Source organism: Zosterops lateralis (assembly GCF_965231275.1).
Source record: "Zosterops lateralis genome assembly, chromosome: Z".
Lineage (NCBI taxonomy): Eukaryota > Metazoa > Chordata > Aves > Passeriformes > Zosteropidae > Zosterops > Zosterops lateralis.
The window spans coordinates 79,229,479-79,246,743 of record NC_139800.1 but is presented as its reverse complement, the minus strand read 5'-3'; the positions used below and the strand labels follow the sequence as shown (position 1 = coordinate 79,246,743).

At 46.9% G+C, this 17,265-nt stretch overlaps 1 protein-coding gene across 1 annotated transcript in view; it reads left to right on the top strand.

Annotated features, from left to right (window-relative positions):
* The window catches only part of GPC3 (glypican 3), a gene marked incomplete at its 5' end in the record, with an annotated part of 134,641 nt that extends 120,758 nt beyond the window's left edge, over positions 1-13,883 (top strand). The window contains one exon of the mRNA XM_083883198.1: positions 12,812-13,883. Within this exon, the coding sequence (XP_083739324.1) occupies positions 12,812-12,987 (176 nt within the window). The 3' untranslated portion in view covers positions 12,988-13,883. The remainder of the gene's footprint in view (positions 1-12,811) is intronic.
* Positions 13,884-17,265: the final 3,382 nt, after the last annotated feature.

Genomic DNA, 17,265 nt, shown 5'->3' with positions numbered 1-17,265 from the left:
ATTTGCTTCCGGCCCAGCTCCTGCTTGCCCTGCAAGCCCAGCTCTCCTGTTACAATTCGACACCCCATGTGGTCTTAATGTGTTTCCCAGGCCACAGCTCCAGCACAGCCACCACTCTTTGTTAGCTGCAGGGGTTGGAAATCCCCCTTTGCCTTCCAGCTCTTCGCAGCACAGGTATCATATTTTTTTAATGCACTTGTCACCTATTTTATCCAGGTGTTCGTTGCAAAAGTAGCAGTGACAGCAGATGTTTGTGGGTTGGCAGGCTGCTCCTCTAAATCCATTGTGAGTGCCCTGGGCAAATAGCTCGTCCAGCTTCCAAGAGGACACAAAGTCATCCAGGCAGCTGGAAAGATGGGGAGGCATCCAGCAAGCCTGAATGGAGCAAGAGAGGGGAATCAGGAGGCAGAGAGGGCTTTGTTTCTTTACTAGAGCGTTGCAGGAGAGTGACCAAGGCTGTGTCAAATGTGTGGATTTATTTCAGTGGAAGGTACCAGCTCAGCAAGTGCTTCAGTGAGGATGGTTTCTGGGGCATTTTGGAGCACCCCTGCATGTTGGGATGTCTGCCCATTGATCTGCTTCCCATGGGTCTGCTGGGGATGCCTCCTGCAGCTGGAGAAGCTGGGAGGGTGGAGCTGGAGGATATCTCACCCAGGAACTGGTCACACAGCAGCCCAGCAGCACACAAGGAAGCAACAAGGACAATGTGAGGAGCTCCTGCTGCTCCTTGGCATGTGGATGTCCCATCAGGGTTGTCCAGTTTGTTACAAGAAAAAAATGCATGCTAATGTCAGAGACTCTTGAGGAGACTTAGAAACAGGGATTGAGCAGATGCCCTGAAGGGTGGCTGTGGGATGGGGCTGCCCCTTGTCCTCCCAGCTCCCTGGTGTGTCAGCTTCCCATGCCTTGCCATAAGGAGTGATTCAAAACCTCAAATGGCTGCCCTTCTCAGGGGGACCTGCTGGGACGTGTCCAGAGGAATTAGAAGTATCCTGGAGGGGGGATTCTGCTGCTTCAGGGTGGCTCAGGGCACTCAGAGGTGCTTTCCTCAGCTCTCCTGTCAGTCATAGCCTCGGCTCAGTTTTAGCCATTAGTGAATGGAGGCTTGTGCTTGGCTCTCAGGGACCAGAAGGTTTCAGTGCTTAATTAATTTCTTCAAAGTGGAGGGTGTAATTAATGCCTGTGGTGTGCTTTGAGACCCTTGGGCAGTGTGAAATCTGGTTTGGTCTATGAAAATCATCACTGGCCAGCACCACACGCCAGGCATGGCCATCTCAGTGTGGCCACTCATCCTGTCACCCTGTCTTGGGGGGGTCTTTTGGTCTCCTGGTGCTGCCTTGTAGAGGGCCATGGGCAGATGTAGCCCAAAAATTTGCACCCCAGTCAGTGCAAATTGTCCTGAGGGCAGGGAGTCAAATGGAAAACAAAAAGTCCCCTCACTCCTTAAAAAGAGGGCACCTCTGTCTCCTTCCCTGCTATGTCCGCACAGACTTTTCCTGAGTTCCCTTTGTTTTTCAGCAATTTCTTCAAAGAGGGAAAATTATCACTAGTTGCTTCATGCTGGCTTTAGAGTAAGCCATCTTTCAAAGTCTAGGCAAACTGGGTTAAAAATTGATATATTTTGGCAGCTTAGGAGAGCTAGGCAAATTCCTTTCCTGATATCTATAAAGCTTTTTTTTTTTTTTCCTTACTCCCAGCATTGTTTTTGTGTGTGTTAAACATGAACATAAAGGAGAGTGCAACAGATTGCAGGTATGTCGAGTTCCAGCACAATCAACTGCCATTATTTAAAGAAGATGCTCTTAACCAAGTCTTTTAAAATTCCCTCCTCATTTAGCAGTTTTCAGGTGTATAATTGCACAGAATTTCTCCCTGTCCCACCCCCTCCTGACAGCCATTGCTCACGCTCTGGGTGATCCACAGACATTTTACACCACCAAGCATTAACAGAAATAAATTAACGCTTTAAAAGCGTAAATGTTGTATTTCATAGGAGTCAGGCAGGATATTTGGAAGGGAAAGAAATGTAAAAGGAATGAAATTCTTAAGCAAGATTATTGATAGGACAGGACTAAAGAGCTTGGGATTCTGTGAAAAGTGCCTCTTTTCATCCCTCTAATAAGTCCATTACTTGCACTCGGGAATATTTTAAGGTCCTTTTCATGCTGAATCTGGAGTTGAGCATGCTTTGCATTTCAAGCTTTGTCTATGAATCAGTAGAAGCCAAAGTTATTTCTGCTTTAAAATAACAGGAGCAGGGAACAGCTAATCTCTTTTCATTCTGAGTCCTTACATTATTTTACTGGACAGAGTTTGTGTTGGCTACAAAACAGGGCATTCACAAAATCTATGAGAAGGAATTTAGTCTAAGAATGAAGCCTAGATTGCAGTATGCATAAAGACTCCTTTTCCTATGGCCATTAAGAAATTCCAAATCTGAGCTATTTTGAACAGTGACATTAAATTAGCCTTGCTAATTCCAGTAATTCAAGCCGATAGTGGAGTTTACAAATCTACTAGATGAGGCCTTCCCATAATTACAATCTCAATGTGCTTTTCAGCTAAGGTGAGTTGGCACAAAGAAAAAAGATAAATAAATAAAAGGGGGGAAAATGCTCTTTCTGTTCTGGCTTTTGAGATGAATATCTCTAAAGAACAGTTAAGCGGCTGTATTGCATCAATAAGACATCCCCTGTCCTGGACTGGCGAGTTCATTTTGCCTCTAATGTGCAAGTGAAACACAGAGGAGAGACTGGATTTTTTTCCCCTGCTTTGTTTTTCCTGTTGTCTCTTTACAAAGGAGAATTCATGCTGCTGGTGCTTGTAGTTCAGTTTTTAGTTGTTTATTTACAGGTGGTAATTCTTCCTGGGAGAAGAAAGAGTGTGACTGGTTACCCTCTTTTGTGGGCAAAAACAAAAACAAACCCCAACCTTTGGAGGATAAATTCAGGTTAGAGCAGGTGGAAAAATGATACAAAGGTGCAGCCCTCATTATTCCTCTGTACAAAGATGTTGATTTGCAGATGCCAAAGCAGCTAAACATTCCCAGTACAATGGGAAGGTTTTGAGAATATGTTTTCAAAGCCATAAGGCACAATAACATGAAACAAAATTGAGTGCATTATTTAAAAGGGTGTTAATTTTATTAGAACCAAGCTGAGGTAATATAAGGGCGAACCTAAGTATTCACATCAGCACTTAACTCAGGCTGCAATGTTCATAAAATGTCCTTTTGATCAAGCTGTGAGTGTTTTGATCCTTATTCTATGAGCATCATTCAAAGTGACCTAACTGTAGCTCCAAACAGGCATCTGCAGCTGCAGAAGTCCTTGAGCAATAACAGGTCAGGAACTTGAATGTGTGCTCTGCCGGGAATGCTAATATTGCAATCCCTTTTTGTTGTTGTTGTTGTTCCAAATAAGAAGGAAAGGACAAAAACTCTCACGAAATAAAAATTCCCAAAAGAAAACTGTCCTCCTGCCATTGGCTTGGATGCTCGAGTCAAAATATTAAACAAAATGGTGATTTTAAGCTATCAGAATAATAATTGCATGGCTGCTAAATAATTTTATATCGTCTCCACATGGGTGTTTGGCCTTTCTCTTCTTGGTAGCATTGCCACCACTGGCACATTGGTGGTTTTTAGAAGGACACCCTGATTTAAGAGGACGTTTTTCTGCTGGGCACCCACAGGACTGAGTGCAAGTCCTGCAGCTCACAAAACCATGGCAGCACCTTGCACAACCGCATGGTGCCTGTTTGGAGCAGGGAAGGACCAAAGCTCTTGCAGGAGCCTGGCAATTGTCCCCTCCTTTCCCTGTTGTAGGCAGGTTTCCTACCACTGGTGCACTCTGTCCACAGGCTCAGGTATATGCAGCAGACTGTGCCCCAAAATTCTGCTCATGGGAGAATCAGATAGAAACAGCTCTGCTGTTTTTAGGGGCTGCAGGGAGCTGCTTTTGGTCTCCAAGGCTGGGATAATGGCTGGGAAGGAGTGAGGTGGGGTGGGGGGCACAATCAAGACTCTTTCTGAGGCAGTGAAGAGATGGGGGAGGCAGAAATGCAAGTCTTGATTTCTAGGAAACTCTTATCTCTAATCTCTGTAAGCCATTTTAGAGAGGATTTTGTGATTTTGAAGGGATTTACAAACTGGATTACATAGCCTTTTTATTTTGATTTTCCACTGTGATTGTGACATTCCTAAGAGAAAGCCATGATTGCTTCAGATAGGATGGAGAAGGAGGCATTTGTGAGCTTGGACCTTGGACCCCTACTGAGTTGTCACCTTGTTTCACTGCTTGCGGGGTCAGTGAAGGTATCCCCAGAACAGTTTGGACTGTCCCACATGTGTCCTTGTCCCTGACACCTTCTTGTGACTGATCCAGGGCCAGGCAGAAGCCCAGGGCCAATCCCCTCCATCCCTTGCTCTCTCCTTCTGGAGTAGGAGCAGTCAAGGTGGTCTCCTTGATCTCCAGCATGGTCCCAGGCCCTGTGCCCCCAGGAAAGTGTAAGTGTGATGGCAGAAGTCCAGCACAGACTGAGCACTGCAGCCACAGTGTCCTGATGCTCAGCAGGGATGAGTTCCCATTGGAACTGCCACCACCATTTGTGGGGGTGCTGAAATTGTCTCATAGGTTTTTTAGTTGTAAGTTTGATGTGATTTGGACTTTGACCCTAGCCAGGTAAAGTTCTCCCCCACCACCATTCAGATCCAGCTTTCAGCACCATCATTCCACCAGTGCTCTGGGGTCAGGGTTTGCTCTTGGCCTGGGAGGGAGGCAGGGAGCAGAAATCAACCAGGGTTTGTGTCATCTGGGTTTAAATTGGGTCTTTCTCCACAGCCATGTAGTGCAAAGCCAGGTCCTGGTTTCAGACTAGAGAAGCTGCTCCTGGGTCTGCTTGCAGTGCAGGAAACATGTCCTGAAGCTGTTAAAATGTTCCAGCCTATGAACCCAAACCTTCTTCTGTATAAAGTGGAAAAGTTGGGTACGGTGATGTTTCCCAGGACCTTCTGCATTACCCCATTTTTACAGGCTGAAGTCACTTTAATGTTGTTTTAATGCAGGTCCAGAATTTTTTTTCTTTTTTATTATTTGTGTATTTATACAGGTTAACACAATGAAAAAAGCCAGGCAATGCTGTTGCCACTTGGCTCCCTTCCCTTGGCAGCTCTCTCACCTCAGCTCCTGCTCTATGCAAACATTCCCCTGGCATGGATGGGGGGAGCTCGCTGTCCATCCATGCTGGTGATCCTGGGCAGTGTCAGAGCACAAAACCTCAGGAAGTTTCTCCAGGAGCAGAGGCAGGCTGAGCAGAGGAGCATGGAGTATCACCATGCCTGAGCTCTACTGTGGGCTGAGCAGCTGTGTCCATGCACAACCCAAATTCCTGGGTTTTGACCTGAAATCTCACTTGACATATTTCCCTTGGCATCATGAGTTGTAGCCTAGGGGATGTCCAGGAGTTTTTCACTGAGTGTAGACATTGCGCAAAGTCTTTGTCCCTTCTGATTGAAGAGGCACATTCTGTGTTGCCTACTTGAAGCAGGAATGCCACAAACCCCTGGCCTCTGTGTCCTGGGCACTTCCAGGTCTTGTTTCCACATATGGTGAGTCACAAAAGAAGGTGTCAGATGTTCCTGGGTGCCATAACACCACCACGAGCTTTCTAACCAAGCATTGAGAAATATCCTTCTGCCTTGAGGGCTGCTTTTAGTGGCTAACATCTGGAAGGCAGCGACCATTGCATTTTCCTTAAGAATGCATTTTGTCAGGTCCTGCTAATATCTGAATGTCCTGAGCTTAGAGAGTTGAAGGCCAGTATAGAAAAGGCCAGCAAGAAAGAGCTTCCTCTCCTGGTCACATCCAAGAGCTTTTGGGGAAGAAAACATGAAGGAGAAAATTTCAGTTAGATGGGAGTAGTGGTTTTCTGTCATTAGAGGGAATATGAAGCATTTAATTTTGCTCGGCTACCATTGGGAACCTTACTTCCCAAAATCAAGGCTGTACAGAGATGTCTCAGGTGACAGCAGAGTGATCAGAAGCGACCACTTTGGAATTAGATCTTCAAGGTCTCCGAGCAGGAAGAAGAAGACTCCACATCAGGATAGGCTGAGGTACTGGGGGATCTGCAGGACCATTGCTTGATCCACTCCTGTATTGCTGCCACTTAAATAATTTCACTTTTATTCATACTCTTCTGTTTCCAGCTATTCCTCTTTTTATTTGCTGACTTCTGTCTTTATAGATGTTTTTGGCTGTACATGTTTAGCTCCCCATTTTTCAGTGCTTTTTTTCTAAGCTCCTTTAGGTAGCAGCTCTTTTTCTGGACTGTATCTCTGGATATCAGGCCAGGGTAGTGCTGCTTCATCAGCAAAGTCCAAGGACTCTGGCACTTCCAATTAATCATGCTAATGAGATTTGTTAATTTTTAATAGATTACATGAGTGCATTTTGCTAAACATGTTTTTGTGGCTCCCCTCCATAAGTGCAGTTCAGAAACTCTTTCACGCTCTGCCAAGGGGAAAACGAGGAATGCAATTGCAGATGCCACATTCTCTTCAGGGTAGATCTAGGAAAAAAACAAGGAACAAAGAAGAATGTAATGAGTACATTTTCAAAGTAAACATAGGCCCAGGCCCTAAATGATGGCTTTTCCTTGCCACCAGCCTCTGGCCAAGGTGGGAGGAAGGAGCAATTGCTGGAATTGGGGTCATGGTGCAGCCCCTCTGTCTGTACACTGTGTTAGATTTTGAGGGTGTTTTGTCCCTTCAGCCCATCAAAATCTTGCAGACATGTGTGGAAAGACTTTTGTGGTAGTACTGGAGGTTGGGGAGCCAGGATGTGCATACTGGCTGCCTCTCAGAGCTCATTGCCTCATGTACGCCAAACAGCACCTGGTTACACCCCAGGCGTGGGACTGAGATGGAGCTTCCTCACGTCTGGATCTCCCAAAATCAATTTAATGTTGCTTCCAGAGAGCAACTGGAAAGGAGGAACTTCCTCCCCTGTCAGTCCTGGGTTTGTGGTGGTAGCTGTGGCCTCTGGGTCGCTGGTGAACACCATAGGCCATTGGTGGCACACCAGCAGCCAAGAGGTGGCAAACAGGCACACGGCGGAAAAGTCTCGGTTTGCAAATCAGCAATCTCAAACCCGATTCCTTTGGGTTTCTGCCCAGGAAGTTGGTTTTACCCATCGCTGCTGAGCCATGCCAGGCTCTCTTGGCCATGTTGCCAACGGCGGCAAGGTGATGTTGAGCTGGATTTTTTCTTCTTTTTTTTTTTTTTTTTTTTTTTTTTTGTTCCAAACCGTATTGCCAAGAGCCGCACCTCCTAAATTGCTGTGGAGGAGGTGGAAAAGCAGAGGCACAAGACCATGCACATGCTGCACATCCATCTCAGTGATTTGTGCCAACAAAAGCACCACGGCCAGCCCTGGCTCGGCGCTTTAATTACACACTGGCGCGGCCGCACCTACGGCTGGGCTGTTGCAGCTCGTTGTGCAAGAAGACAACTGGCAAACCTGTTGGTGCTCCAGGATTTTAATGGTAATAAGCCAGAGGGCAAAACCTCCCTGATGAGATGAAACCATGCTTGGCTAGGCGTTTGGATGAGTTTAAGGTGTTTTGGAGAAGCGGAATGTTGGGAATCTCGGCTGCGTCCATGTAGTTGTGTCTGTTGGTGCCGTGTAACCCAAGGGATGGTTTCAGATGTTGTCTTTGGGGAGGCAGAGGTGTGTTTGTAATATGAGCTGTTTGCATGAGAAAACCAGATAACTGCAGGCTGAGGTGAGCAGACCTTTGGTGTTCCAGCAGGAAACGTTTGGGATGAAATTGGACTGTTCTTCTACATTTCAGGTGCAAACACCTGTGAGAGTGAAATGGTTGGTGCTGCACAGAAGGAGAGATTTGGGAGCCAAGGTCAGGCAGACTGGTCTATGGAATCACAGGCTCTTATGCTTCACCTTGTAATGAGTCAACAGTTTGGGCTTGACTCAAACTTCTCTCCCTTTAAGAAATCCTGTCCTGTTTTGAGATAGCCAGTCTATTGCATCTTTTGGCAACTTCTTCCAAGCTGCTCGATGCTTAAAAACATTAAACAAAGCAACTCACTCTGGGGATTGTCATTTTCAGTGGCAATGGTAGCCACCTTTTCCTAAGGAAAAACAGTCCAGAAGGAAAGATGCAGGCACATGCTGGCAGATGCAGAAGCTTGCCAACTGCCCTACCTGTCTGTGACACTTCTACTTGATGTGTTTTACACTCACTGGAAACGTGCTCCATTCCTTCCACACCACAGTGTTTCCATCATCTGCAAACCAGGCCCATCACCACAGCAGCCCTGCTGGCTGAACACACTGTGTTGGACTCAGTGGTTTCACCTGTGTCAGGATCCCCTCACACCCGTCACGGCTGCACTGGCAGAGCTATCAAGTGCCAGGGGGAGGCAGTTTTCATGCCTGGCCATCCATTATGGCTCTGTTACTATATTGGGTCCACTGCTGGAACCATCTGCTGGGGCAGGCTTGGCAGGCAGGCAGCCCAGATGCCTGGCTGGGAGATGACATTCCCTGGCTCTGGGCTCTGGGCAGCAGCTGAACCAGCCTGCAGCAGCAGGGCTCTTGGAGGTCATTTGCCAGACATTTGCTGGCAGTTGTCTGCTCAAGGCCATGTTGTCCTTTTTGGGGTGAAAAGGGGTGTCTTGGTGGGCAGCATTGGATTTGGCAGAGGAAAGTGCCAGTCCTCTTCTTCCAGGCTCCTCCTGTGCCACCTGCTGTGGGACATTTTATCCCAACACAAACTCAACTTCCTCCCAGCCCAGCCACATTTTGTATCTGTCTCCAAAGCTGGTGTGGCTCAGCAAGAAGAGCTTTCCAATGATTCCTGCTTGTGCAGAGTCAGTATGCCCAATTCCAGCCCTAATCCATGGGAAAAAGCCTCCTCTTTATTCTGTGGATGCGGAGAGCGCGCGTCGTAGGGCTGGCGCCGGGTTTTGTCCTCCACGCTGCGAGGCCATTGAGGCTGCTGCTGTCCTGGGAGCACAGCACAGCAGCTTTGTGTTAGAGGGGCTTTGGTTACAAAAGATGCTTCCGGAGGGACCGGCTTGTGTGCGGCTGGAGACCTTTCACCAGCTGTGTGAGGATTCCGGGAAACGGCACGGCACGCTCGGCTTGCGTGAGGATGGGGGAGGAAAAAAAGCAGAGCTAATGATTGACTATTATTTTAAAGGGATTATCTAATCCGCAGCCCAGAGGAGGAGAGGGACCGAAACGAGTGAAGATTGAATTTGTAATTAGTGCAGATTGTTGGCAATACCCCCCTGGACTCTGATTATAAACAGAAACAGATTTTTCTAGTTTCCTGCCCTCCCCAGAAAGTCTTCGCAGGCCAAAGGGCCACTTTGTGCTGAGAAACTGATGCCAGTGAATTGGGTGATCAGAGCTGGAGTGATGGAGATGTTTAATGCAGAAGGTGGCTAGGTGGAGGGGAGGCAGGGGAGTAGCTTCTCTCAGGTTATTTTGCAGCATAAAGACAAAGTTTTGGGTTGAAGTGGCCAAAATGGAGTATGTGGAAGGCTAGTTTCTGTTACCCCACCAGCTGTGCTGCAGCTCCATCCCTGATGCCAAGGCTCTTTCACTCCAGGAGCCCGTGGGAACAGAGGTGCAGGGATGTAGAGGTGACCTGGTCTAACCGGGGATCCTAACAGAAGCTGGGAATCATAATGGAGCCCTCTCAAGAACTGCCTGGTTAGGAACATTTGCTAATTTGGATTCTTAGATTTGAAATATGTTTATTATCAATAATATAAGCAGTAAGTTATTATCAATAACATAAGCAGCGGGCAGAAATTGATGCACAAGAAGCTCCATTTACATATGAGGAGAAATTTCTTCTTTACTGTGCAGTGACCGAGCACTGGAGCAGGTTGCCCAGAAAGGGTGTGGAGTCTCCCTCACTGGAGATATTCAAGAAATGTCTGGACTCAATCCTGTGCCATTTGCTCTGGGATGACCATGCTTGAGCAGGGAGTTTGGGCCAGATGACTCACTGTGATCCCTTCCAACCTTACCAATTCTGTGATGTGTATTTTTAATGTTGTTAATGCCTGGATGAGCTGGCTGAGGTCTGTTAGAGGCTCATGCTTTTTATTTTATTTTTCTATGATGTAGCAAAGGTCATTAGAAGTTAAGTGAAAGGGATTTGCAAGGGTTACAGATCCATTATTAATACAAAATAAAAGATGTTTGGCTAAATCCATCACGCCTAAAAATACAGTTGGGCACAAGTAAGGAGTAGGATACAATGGAAGGAACAGTGAAAACAAACGGCACACCCAAGCTCTAAACTTCTGAAGCAGTTAAACAAGGTGAGGAAAATAGCACTCTAATCTCTGATGACAAAAGGGTTTCTGTTCCCTGCTCTTTAATTTGGCCAGAAGGGAATAGCGAGAGGATCACCATCCCCATTTGGGTGAAATGCAGTGATTTAAAAAATTACCCTTACTCAAGTTGAGGTGAAATCCCGGAATTTGAAAATTTCCCACGCAAAGAATATGTTTGGAACACTCATTTTGGTACGTCCTGGCTGAACATTTCCAACGGGATTCAGCTGCTGCATTGAGACCATGCAGGAACTCGAGTCTCATAAATTACATCCTAGAACAAGACTGTAAATGGGGCCATCAAAACCCTTTGTGCTGTTAAAGACCTTGCTGAAACACTCTTTTGTTTCAAATTTCTTTTCTATAGGGAAGGCAAGAGTAGTTACTCAGTTCCTGGGGACTTTTTTAGTTTTGCTAGGATGTCCAATAAGAGAATATTCTGCTCCAAACACTCTCATGATCACTGGTCTGAGAGCGTGTGGGTCCCTGATAATATAGTGACCCATAGAGCATCTTTTAGATTTCAGGAGCCTTTGTAATGTGTGGAAATACCTTCCAAAACACACTAGGGCAGGTTGTGATCCAACATTGTGCTAGCTGAGGAGTCTTGTGTCAAACAACCAACAGTGAAATAATCTGCTATGATTTTATTAACTCCAAATCCCTTCACTTTTTTCCCAGAAATGAGCTTGGGAAAATGAGGTGGTGCAGGCAGGCTGCTCCCAAACTGCCCTGGAGCTGGAGCATGCCTTGTGCCAGAGGGACTTGTTCTTTCTGTGCTTGGAAAGTCTCCCAGCACATCCCTTTCAAGGTGGCACCTTTCTTCCCCTGCTCTTCCCGTGGGTGTGCTGCGCCAGAGGACAGCAGCGTATCTATACTATTTAGAAAAAAAAAGCAGGAAAGCTGTGGTAAAGAGGAATTGCAGTATTTTTTGGGAACCTACTCCAGAATTAATTTTACCAGGAGGGTTCTGCTTGCACCTGGCCCTCTGTGTGGATGGATAACTGCTCCCTTTGATACATTTCTGACCCCTTTTGATGGCTTGGGATGACTCACTTGTCACGCTAAGGTCGTCCTGCTTTGGTTTTGCAATGTTTGGGTATTTTTTGATTAAGAAATACTGCCTGTTTGCCTTGGCAGTGGTGTTCATTGGATTGATGTGGCATTTTTTAGATAGAGTGTTTATTCAGTCTCTTGGATTCTTTCTCAGGGGTGGGGTGGGATGATCCAAACCTTTCCAACATGCTAGTGATCCAGGAGGCTTGTAAAAGGCTGCAGCCAGGGTCTTTTCTGATGGAAACCACCAGTTTCCTCCAGCTCCAAAGGTCAGACTCTGAGGGTAAGACAAACAGGCTCAACTGATTCCCATTTAGGTGAGAAACCTGGACCCCCCAGAAGCAGATGGCAGCAGCAAAAGCAGAGGAGCAAGGGCCCCACTGCCTTGAGACAAGCATGGGTGCACCCACTCAGTCCAGCTGATTGACAGGTTCAAATGCCCCAGGTAGATCTGGCTAAGGGCATCTTAAAACACCTTTTTCTCTTTGTTCTTGGCCCTGAGATTTGCTGGTGTCTTGTCTTTCCATATTGTCTATTTGGACTTACTTATTCTTCCCTGACCCAGGAAGACAAAGGTGTCTGTGAGTTGCTGCTCAGCAGGTCCCTCGCAGCCAGTGATGGGTTGCCACAAGCTTTTGCCTCTGTTAATTCCCTCATGCTCCTCTGCCAGGACTGTAAAAACTTTTATAGTAGATATTTTCCTGGATTGAAACCCACATGTGCTTCATCTCAAAGTCTCCGTGTTGCAACACCAGCATGCCCAGAGTGCATGATCCATTCACATTCCCTCCTTTGATGAGGCGGACCAGGGATGGGATGTGTTCTCAGTGCTGCAAGAAGCATATTTTGCACCCTCTTACATAAGATGGCAGGAATGCAGAGCTCCTCAGGTCCTACTGCCAGGAGGCTTTGGTGAGCAAGGCCTTCTGCTGACTCTGGGTTTGGGGAAGTGTTAAGTGCTCGCCAGGATTTCCTCACTCCTGCACCAATCCTTGTTGTGCCTGGGGAGCAGACACAATTTGCATTGCTAAACACCCCCTCCAAAGCTCAGCTGGTTTTCTTTGGGAGTAGCTCCACAGTAAGGTGCATCCCTTTTCTCTTTTGTTTTCTTACTGGACCACCTCACAGTTGTGATTTTTTGGTCTCTCTGAGCATAACATTTGGTGCAGGGTACAGTGACTGGTGGGTGCAGGACTGACAATGACTGACAAGATGTTTGCTAAGCTCTTCTGGCCCATCAAACCCTATGATGCCTTTGACTGGACCCAGACCCAGCTGCCCCCAGAACCCCAGTTTTTTGGGGGGCTGGATGTGCTGTGCATCCAAACGTTGACACACATCACCTGTTACTGACCTCCTCTCTCCTTCTGCTTTCAGAGCTGGCGTATGACCTGGATATGGATGACATCTCTGCAAATAAGCAGCTTCTGAATCAGCAAAGCAAAGATGGTGCTACAGTCCCCAGCAGTGACCCTGGGAGTGCAGCCACCCACCCCAGTCCTGCTGCTGCCATTGCCCTGGTCCTCCCCCTGCTGCTGGGCCACCAGCCATGAGCAGTGCTGGTGGCATCACTCCGTGTCTCTCCATGCCTTTTTTTTTAGTGAGGAAGATATTGGAACCTCTTCTGAAATATATGCACATTTCCAAAAGCAGGGCAAATTACCAGAGTCAGTTTCTCAAGACTCTTCACAGAAAAAAAAAACCCAAATTAAAAATTGGTTCATGGCAAACTAGTAAATATCTAACAGTGCTTTTAAAAGATAATCCTGTTTTATATAAGCAGGTTCATATTAAATTGTGTTCCTCAGAGTTTTTGAACGCTGAGGTCTCTCCCTTGCTGTTAAGGTGAAGGCCATATTTTATTTTGAGTTGTTTGAACATGCATGGGGTACAGAACACCTATGGGTTTATGAAATACTCTCAGCAAATATCATACCCCTGATCCTAGTTGACTTAATACAGATTTTTTGTGTAGCTTGAGCAGTTTTTGTACTTACTCCAAATTCAAGTCTCACCCCTGGTAATCTAGTCAGGACATAACAGAGAGCATGTGAAGACAGGGGAGAGAGAAGATCAGACAGGAGGAAAGATGCTGTGGAAGAGAACCTGTCATGCACTGGGATTGTGGTGGAGATGTGCTCCCCTGGCCACAAAGCCCACTTGCATCATAGCAAGTTGCAGGTGATTTTGCTGCTCACCTTCCAGCCTGAAGCCCTTCAGTGCAGCTGGCTGATCACCACCAGCATCCCTGTGGCACATGCAACAACCTGGTTTCATTCTTCAGAAGTGAAGCACCTCCTTTCCCACGGGAAACTTGCAAACACAGCTCCAGCCAAAGGACAGACAAATGGGGATATACACGCTTTGCTTTGCAGGGTGAACAATGGCTGTCCAATGTGTTGTGCTGTGAAAGGGGAAGAGAAAAGGATTTACAGGAGCCTGAGGCAGATGAGACTCTTACTCATGTGTTTCTTTGCATGTTCCTTACGTAAGCTATCACTAAAATAAAGATTGGTTGCTCTATAAGTGGTGCTCTGGAAGTGTGTGTGACAATAGCTTATGTTCCACTGGAGTGGGGAGCCTGGAAACACCAATGGTGCCCAACTCAGGGACACCAGGCAAAGACTTGGCTTGGTCTGATTAAATGACTGGGCTGGGTTAGGTTTGGTTTCTGGCCAAGATGGTTGCATATTTCTGTTTAAGAACTGCCTTTACTAGAGTGTTTATATCTGCAGTATCTTAAGCTGCAGCATGTGCACGTACGTGTGCATACACCCCCTCACACACACGTGCATGCTTCAAATAGTTGTGTGCATCAGGCCTCTTTCACAGCAGCTTTATGTTTAGGAGAACGTAGATAATTCCAAGCCATACAGTCAGATGGTTTGGAGAGTGGAAGCTTTACCCAGTCTAAGTGATAGGGATGACCTGTCTGACTCTGATTTGAAGCCTTGGAATTGTGTGAAGTGCTTTGGGTTTGTGGCAGAAGGCGAGATGATTGTTCCCCCACTCCTCTGCATGGAGATGGTAACTCCCAATTGACCACTCCTGATGCAAAGGAGCAGGTCTGGGCTAACCCATGGCATGACCTGATGGGTAATTGTTAGAGATCTGTCCTCTGGGTTTCAGAATCCTCACATCCCATCCACACCAGGGCAAGTGCTGGGGGTGTTGGGGCAGTGCTGGTGACATCTGGTATTCCTGCAAGGGCTGATTTTTTCCATCCATGCACCGTCAGGCGTTTTTGCATTTTGCATGTTTTTGTATTTTATATTTCACATGTTCACAAACCAAACTGCAATCCTCTCTGTCTCTTGGGACTGTGCTTTGACCCCTGGGTCAGAAGGGTCCTGCTGGATGGGGAGGTGCAAGGGAGAGCTAATGGTGCTGCTGGCAGAGGCATTTCTTCACCTTCCTGCTGCTCAGCTCTTGTTCTGGCCCAGCTCTTTGCATCATCCCAGCTCTCCGTGCTGCAGCTGGCTGAGCCCATGAGCCTCTGCTCCACCAAAGGGAATATTTTATTAGCGCCACTTGAATTTGAATCGCTTCTTCCCTTCTGATCATTTTCCTTTCATCCCTTGGGAGTGCTGGGGGTGGAAGTGGGCTGCTGGGTTTGTTCAGAGATGATGTGCTGCCTCTGCCTCGCCAGGTATCACTGGTACCAGTGCAGGGACATCATCTCTTCTAATGTTATGTCAAAAATATTCTGTGTGCTGCTGCTTCCTTAGATAAGCAGCAGGATGGGTGGGTGGCAGCAGTTTTTCAGTACAAGTCCAGTGTGTTTTCTCTCTGAGGAGCTGGTTGTGCCTTGCTGTGTCTCACAAAGCCTGATGGGTTCTCCCACTTGCATCACCACAGCACGATGCTGATGCTTCTCAGCAGAAGACCCCTCTGAGGCACACTGAGCCTGGTTTCCCTTCGCTGTTTAGCAAAGCTGTGCTTGCTGGAGACTTTGTTATGATCAGAGATCATAAAAAACAGCCTTTGAGCCCACTACCTGCCAAGTTTCTAAAATAGCAGATTGTAACTTGAAAAAGCAGCTGTTGAATTTTCCCCTGCCCTGTGTTTGTGCACATGTTTTAACTGGGAGTTTGTAACGAATGCTCTGGCCACCAAGGTGGAATACAGCTGATGTTGAGTTTTGGGCAGTGTTTCATTCCCATCACAAGAAATAAGGATTTTATTTTTTTTTCCCCTGGTGTTTTTTTTTTTTTTTTTTTTTTTTTTTTTCTCTGTTCTGTGTACTGTGACATGCCTTGACATGGGATGGAGCCCCTCCATCAGGAGATGGGCACTGTTCTTCCCCTCTGCCATGTGTGCCTGGAACTCCAAACCTTGTCTCAGGGTTTAACTGCTAATATACAGTCAAGATTATTTCAATTTTTTTCATCATTGATATTATTATATATTAATAATGAGCATACATATCATATATCTGATAACATGCTCATATAAGTCTAGGAGGAGGGAGTTTTGAGCTGCTGGCAGATGCCAGGGCTGCAGCTCAGCTGTGCACACAGCACCATGATAACACAGTGATGTGAATTTGCCACAGGTAGTGGCCAATTCTGGCTACCAAAGTGTGTCACCAGAAGAAATACCTGGGGTTTTAGCTGAGTAGAGGAGTTTATGGCATGAAGGTACTTCTTTAAAAAAAAAAAAACCCAAACAATGGAAAAATTCCTTTTCAGATAAATTCCAGCTTTGTGATGAAACCCAGGGCCAGTCCTGAGCTGTCACTGACTCCAGTCCCCACATTACCCTGTGCAGAGCCGTGGACTCCCTGATGCAGCTGCCAGCACTGTGTCCTAATGGTGCCTCGTGGGCTTGGGACCTTGTGCCGGCACCAGATAAAGGCCTGGCAACCTTGGGAATGTTTTCCATCTCAGGTGATTGAGCCCTCACTCCTGCCAGTTAACCTGAATGCTTCCTGGCCAGTTCTGCAGCTCCTATAAACTCCACTGGCAGCAGTGGGGTGGCAGGAGCCTGCTGGCCCCATGCACATCCCACATGTGGGGAGGACTGAGCAGCATCACCCCTTGTGTATTCTGCAAAATAAAAAACTGCATTAAAGGTAAAACTGCATTCCCTGGAGGGGTTTGCAAGCAGCCTTAAAAAGGTGACAGAGCTGACACCTTTCCTTGTGTCTAAGGGTGGTGATGAGATGCAAACATGTGCTTAGCATGTGTAATGTATTTCTGCACTAACCACGCATCAAATTATAATTTAAAACCAAAATATTTTTGTTGGATGGGAAGTTCCAGTTCATTAATCAATTGACTAATAGTTTAGTGCTGGAATGGTAAAATCTAACACACTGAACAGCTGCTAGAAACAGCTGGTGCTTACGGCTCATGCTGTTTGGGGAAGTGAAATCTAGAGAGTCTCAGTTTAGTTTTTCAGGGAGGTTTTCAGAATTCCTCATTCATCTCCATGAGCAAAGCCCTCAAGCCCTCTGGAGCACGGGCCTAACAAGGATCCAGGGCTGGATTCACTGGGGCTTCCAATTGAAACAAAATGCCCCTCGCATGGAGGATGCAGAGAGCACCATCAGAGAAACCTGGCAGCTGGAGGTGGGTACATTTCTGTGGGTCTGCAGAGGGGGGACACGTGGAATCCTGTGCTGTCAAGATTTTCTTTTCAGTCCAAACCAGTGCATGCTGAACTATGGGCACAGCAAAGGAGATGCCACCAACCAAAAGGGCACTTCCCAGCTGCTCCTCAGCCTTGGAGGGAGCTCGGTTGGTGGACGGCTCAGGGTCCTGGTGGAGTGGCACACTGGGAACTGCTGTGCTGGGAGGGAGGAGGTGACTGTCTTGCACTGCTTCCTG